Raw genomic sequence first — 5,872 nt, 5'->3', positions numbered from 1 at the left:
TCACGGGAGCCCAGCGGGTCAAGGCTGCGGTGGCCCGGGAGCGGCCACTGCACTCCAGTCTGGGTGATAGAGTGAGACTCCAACTCAAAAAAAAAGAATACCCAGGCTGACCAGGCGTGGTGGCTCAAGCCTGTAAACCCAGCACTTTGAGAGGCTGAGACAAGAGGATTGCCTGAGTCCAGGGGTTCGAGACTAGCCTGGACAATTTAGCAAGGCCTCATCTCTACAATAAATTAAAAAATTATCCAGGTGTGGTGGTACATGCCTGTGGTTCCAGCTACTTGGAAGACTGAAGTGGAAGGATCACCTGAGTCTGGGAGATCAAGGCTGCAGTGGCCGTGAGCATGCCACTGTACTCCAGCCTGGGCAACAGAGTGAGACCCCAACTCAAAAAAAAAAAAAAAAAAAAACCCAGACCAAGTCTACTTCACAGTATTAAAGAACTGAGTTCTCAAAGGGGAGGAAAGAAAATGCCAGACTCCATGCTAAATGCCTTATATGTCTTGTCTCGATCAATGACCATGGTCCTCTGTGAAGGATGAACTATACCCATTTTACAGATGATGAAGCTGAAACCGATGGGCTAAGTAATTGCAGGTTCCAGGATAGATGATGGGAAGGTGGTTTCCCCAAGTGGAGTGAAGAGAGGATTGCAGACCCCCCACCCCTGCAAGCTGGCATGAGGGTCTAAAGGCTGGTCTGAAGTCTGCCCTGGGGGTGAGTTTGTCAGCACCATCTCTAAGCCTCCCAGATCAAGTCCACCATCCACCATGTGCCTACCTCTCCTGCCAAGCCTGGGACCCCTAAGCAACAAACCCCACATTGTTCCCCCAGCTGGCCCAGGCGGCAGGGACAGTGGCTCTTTCCCAAGGCCAGCCAGCCTGCTGACTGATTCTATAAGCCATTCACGTTGGCAGGCCTAGGAGGCGGTGGTGGCAGGGCCTTGGATCCAGAGTCTCTCCCCCTTCATCTCTGAGCCAGCCAACCAGCAGGAGGGAGAGGCAGAGGGCACCCTTTGTGGGGGATGCCCCCAAACAGGATGCGGAGGCATCCCCTCCCCTGCCCCGACCTTCCACCCTCAACCTTCTCCCTCCATGTCCTGGACTTCACCTCGGTTCAGCCCCCCCAACACCCCGCATCCTTTAGGAAGTGATTGGTGCATCTAGAACTGAGGGGTGGACCGGGGTGGGGATAGAGAGGGGAGAAATGTGGAGAAAACAGCCCTGGTAACTTCAGTGCAACAAGCCCGCCTTTGGCCCCCTCTCCACCCGGCTCCCCCACCCATCTTAAGTTTCTATGGACAAAGCTGGGGGCTTCAGTCACCGTGGCAACAGGTCTGCTAAGAAATGGGTGGGTGTCACTCCCCAGCACAAAGGGTGTGCACATGGCAGCGCCATCACCTAGCAACGGCCTCCCTCTCTCTTGGCGGCGTCAACCGCCCTGGGGGTGGGTGCCAGGGAGAGAGAACAAGGCTTTTAAGATCCCCAAGAGAGGGGGCAGGGAAGCTTGGGTACAGGGCGGACTGAGGCCAAGGGTGTGGGCGGGGTGGACAAAGGAGAACGGCGCCCAGGGAGCCCAGAACCCCTGCCCCTCACCACCCCTGGTCCCCTGGGGACCCTTCCTGGGGCTCCGTATGGATGCTCTAGGTAGGCCTGGAGGGTGGAAGTCTCTGTTGGGACCCAGGGCTGAGCTTCAGCCAGGGGAGGTGGCTCCAAGGAAAGCTGGGCATTTGGGGCAGGGAGCGATTGGTGGCCTGGTCTGAGGCATCACCTCTGGTTGCTACTGTGCCAGCTTTTCAGGGACTGACCCGGCTGAGGGTGCCCTTCGGAGGGACCCGGAGGTGATGCTGGGGGTGGTGGGAGACCAGCAGGAGGAGCTGCAGGGCCTGTTGGGGACTGGACTGCAGCTCTGGTGGGAAGGGTAGTGGGTGGGGGCGGGGGGCAGGCCGAGGCCAGGCAGCTGGGCCTTCGACAGGCAAAACAGTCCATTCTAAGAAACGGAACAAGAGCAGCTCTCAGAGTGAGAGAGACTGGGAAGCCCCAGGGCTCGTGAGGGGAAGACCATCAGATTCTCTCGAATGGGGGCTTTGTGGAGAGGGCGCGGTAGAGGTGGGGGCCCTGAGAGGAGATAAGTTTACAGCCTTTTGACTTCCCAGGGTGACTGGGTTTAGGCCAGGATGAGAACTTAGCCCTCCCAGCTTCCCATGCCCCCGTCCCTCAAAAGCCATAACTGCCCATGGCAGGGCACAGTGGCTCAAGCCTGTAATCCCAGCACTTTAGGAGGCCGAGGTGAGTGGATTGCCTGAGCTCAGGGGTTCGAGACCAGCTTGGGCAACTTGGTGAGACCTTGTCTCTACAATCAAAAAATAAGCCGGGCGTGGTAGCGCTCGCTTGTACCAACTACTTGGAAGGCTGAGGCAGAAGGATCGCCTGAGCCCAATAGGTTGAGGCTGCAGTAGCCGTGAGCATGCCACAAAGTGAGACTCCAACTCATTAAAAAAAAAAAAAAAGCCATAATGCCCTTGGAGCCTCAGGACTGTACAGAGCATCAACCACAGACCAGGGCCAGAGGAGGTCAGGCGGAATCCTCCCAGGGTCCTGCCAGGATTCGGCATAAGAAAGTGCAGTGGTCATAGGGATAGTTCTACCTAGTTTATTGTTTTTCAGAAGGGACTTCTATAGGGAAGCTCTTAACAAGGGAGGCTGGGACAGGGCAACCCAGGGTATCTCAAAAGAGGAGGAAGGAGAGAGAAATCCTCTGGAAGAAGAGAAGGCGCCAGGAGGTGGTGGCATCCAGGGCCAGGACAGATCCGGTCCAGAAAAGAGAGTACTGAGCAGATTTAGACTGGCCCCACGGAGCGCCCCCATTCCAGGATGGGGCCCCAGGGTGGGACAAGACATGATGTTTGGAGACGGCACAATTAAAATATAGTCAGGTCCCAAGGCAGAGAGGGGACACAGGGCCGGAACCAAGAGAGGGCAGGCAGAGTTCTGGCTCCCAGCTGGTGGGACTGAGAGTTTCCGGGGCAGCTCTAAGGACCTAGAAGCATCACTGACCACCAGTAGAAAGGACGGGGCTGGAAGGCCCCACAAGTGACAGGAAAGGCCCTGCTTGGGGTCCCTGATCCTTGACAAAAGGAACCAAGTCCATCGCTAGACAGCAAGACGGGCAGCGAAGCAAGACCTATAGGGAAAGACGCAGCCAGACACCTGGGGGACGTAGCTCCTGGCTCCCACCCTGCCCCTGTTCAAGCCTCAGCAAGGCGTGCCCAGGGGCAGGAGCGGGGGTGACTCTCTGGGCTTGTGGAAGTAGATGGAGGAGGACACCTCGGTCTTGAGCTTGTTGTCCGAGTTGTCGGCGGCCGAGGCCTCCAAGGCCCCTCCACACTCATCACAGCAGCAGCAGCAGCAGCAGTCCAGGAAGGCCTGGCCCAGTGGCCTGCAGATGCAGAGGAGGAGCACAGGGGTGATGGCGCCCTTGAAGAAGGTGGAGAACTGGTTGATGAGGCCCAGGAGGTCCAGGGTCTGGCGGGTCAGCTCGGTGGAGAGGTAGGCCACCACGATGTTGCAGACGTTCTCGGGGAGGGTGCAGAAGGCATAGACCACCGTCAGGCCCACCACGGTGCTGTTGAGCTGACGCTCACACTGCTCATGCTTGCCCGCCCGGCACTCTGGCTTCCTCCCCGGGGGGCCCCGCACGCGCCACGTCACCAGCTGGCAGGTGACGGTGAAGAGGATGGGCAGGCAGAAGTAGCAGCCAAAGTACCACCACATGCGGGCGTTCTGGTAGGTCATGACCAGCGAGTAGAGTGACTCGGGCAGGCGGGCCGAGGGTTTCATGATGCACGAGTCCACGGTGCCCATGGTGGGGGCAGGCTCCTGTGCCAGCTGCCACAGCAGGAGCTCAGGCACGGCCAGCGTCATGGAGCCCACCCAGATGACAGCCAGCTTGGCCAGGATCGACTGGCACCGCTCGATGGGCCTCACCTTGGGGAGGGTGCTGGTAGCCACGTGGAAGCGGTCGATGCCCAGGGCACAGAGGCTGAAGGTCGTGACTCCCAGAGAGGAGACCTATGAGCAAGAATAGGGAGGAAGAAAGATGTGCTTGGTCCACAGACCCTGATGCTCTCTAAGACATTCTGGAAAATCATCTCTAAGCAAAAATGAAAACAAAGGAAAGTTCTGGGTTTTTGCAAGTCTTTCCACTTCCGGCACTCCATCATGTGAACCGATTGGGTGAATAGTCTTAAAGAACATGGCTCACACACTCACACTCACACACACACACACACTCACCCTCCTGGCCCTGTCCTGAGAAACCCAGGGCCTGGCTGTGTGAGGAAGCAGCCCCCCTCCGAGCAGCCTGTGCCCACCATAGCTGCGCTATTCATTGAGCCTCAGGAAAATCACCCTGTGCGCCAAGCGGAAGAGGCCAGGGCAGTAGGGAAGGAGAGTGCCAAAGAGCACACAGGAAGAGGGAACCCTCCCGCTATCAGATGCTGTTCCACCACACACACTTGGAGATTGTGCTCAGATGCCCCTCCTGCCAGGATCCTTCCCTCCTCTGGCTGGGGGAGCATAATCCCTGGCTTATTAGCACTGCTGGCAAGTGTCCTTTGTGAGAACCCCAGCCTCCTCTCTCGGCAGGGGAGCCCGGGCCTGTGGAGGAGCAGCCTTCAGGCTTGGGCAGAAGCACCACACTCTCTCCTTTCTCTACATCTCAAGACACATCTCAAGTTTTATTCCAAGATAACTTTTCCTGCTCCCTCCTAGGTGCCATCCTGAGATCCTCCCTCTAAAAGGGTTGGGGGCAGCATGCTTTCCTCCACCTGTTCCTATCTATCACCCAGCCTAGAGGGAGGACTCTCTATCTGCCTGTGGATCATCTCTATCCTCCAGGAGGACCGAGGCCAGAATCTATGTATGTTGGGACCCAAAGACAGGGCCAGGTGTTCATTGACCTACCAGCCACACACAGGCAAGTGTTCATGTGTGTCTGCCCTCCTCCCATCCTCCTCTTATACCATTCCCAAATAAAAGCCACCAACTGTTGAATTATTTTAATTCTGAGCACTTTATAAACATGATCCACTTAATCCTTTAAGAATCCATTCACGCTGGGCTTGGTGGTTCAGCCTGCAATCCCGCGCCTTTGGGAGGCTGAGGTGAGTGGATTGCCTGAGCCTGCGGGGTTCGAGATCTGCCTGGGCAGCGAGACCTCATCTCTACAATAAATCAAAAAATCAGCTGGGCGTGGTAGTGCATGCCTGTAGTTCCGGCTACTTGGAAGGGTGAGGCAGAAAGATCACTGGAGCCCGGTCGAGGCTGCGGTGGCCGGAAGCGGCCACTGCACTCCAGTCTGGGCGACAGAGTGAGACTCCAACCCAAAAAAAAAAAAAAAGAATCCATTCAGATAGCTCTTACTTTCATTTTTATTATTATTCCCAATTTACAGATGAGGAAATTGAGGTTTAGGCAGGTTAAGTAAATTACCAAGGTCACTCAGCTAGTGATGGAAAACCCAGTTTCGAATCTAGTCTGTCCAATCCCAGAGTCCTATGTTGAGCCACTCACAGTTCACCTGGGCTGTGAGCACAAGCTGATAACTAAGATGCAAATACTCAGTTGTAGGATCTTCTTTGGAATGGCTTTGGGTCACCATTAGGCAGTCTCCCTGAGTTGGGAAAGACAGAAAGAACTATACCAACCAATGAGCCTCAGAGAGTCTATCTAACTATGAAATCACCACAGGCCAGGTACAGTGGCTCATGCCTATATTCCAGCACTTTGGGAGGCCGAGGTGAAAGGATTGCCTGAGCCCATGGGTTTGAGACCAGCCTGGGCAACTTGGCAAGACCTCATCCCTACAATAA

General features: G+C 56.0%; 1 protein-coding gene across 2 annotated transcripts in view; it reads right to left on the bottom strand.

The window, feature by feature from the left end:
- Positions 1-2,636: 2,636 nt before the first annotated feature.
- The window catches only part of GPR37L1 (G protein-coupled receptor 37 like 1), a 5,616-nt gene continuing 2,380 nt past the window's right edge, over positions 2,637-5,872 (bottom strand). For both annotated transcript variants that reach the window (XM_008069039.2, XM_021718058.1), the window contains one exon: positions 2,637-4,070. In XM_008069039.2, the coding sequence (XP_008067230.1) occupies positions 3,255-4,070 (816 nt within the window). In that variant the 3' untranslated portion in view covers positions 2,637-3,254. The remainder of the gene's footprint in view (positions 4,071-5,872) is intronic.

This window comes from Carlito syrichta, unplaced genomic scaffold, assembly GCF_000164805.1.
Source record: "Carlito syrichta isolate Samal-C Ts95f unplaced genomic scaffold, Tarsius_syrichta-2.0.1 Scaffold311769, whole genome shotgun sequence".
NCBI classification, from domain to species: domain Eukaryota; kingdom Metazoa; phylum Chordata; class Mammalia; order Primates; family Tarsiidae; genus Carlito; species Carlito syrichta.
The sequence above is the reverse complement of the archived record's forward strand: the minus strand, read 5'-3'. Positions and strand labels throughout refer to the sequence as shown.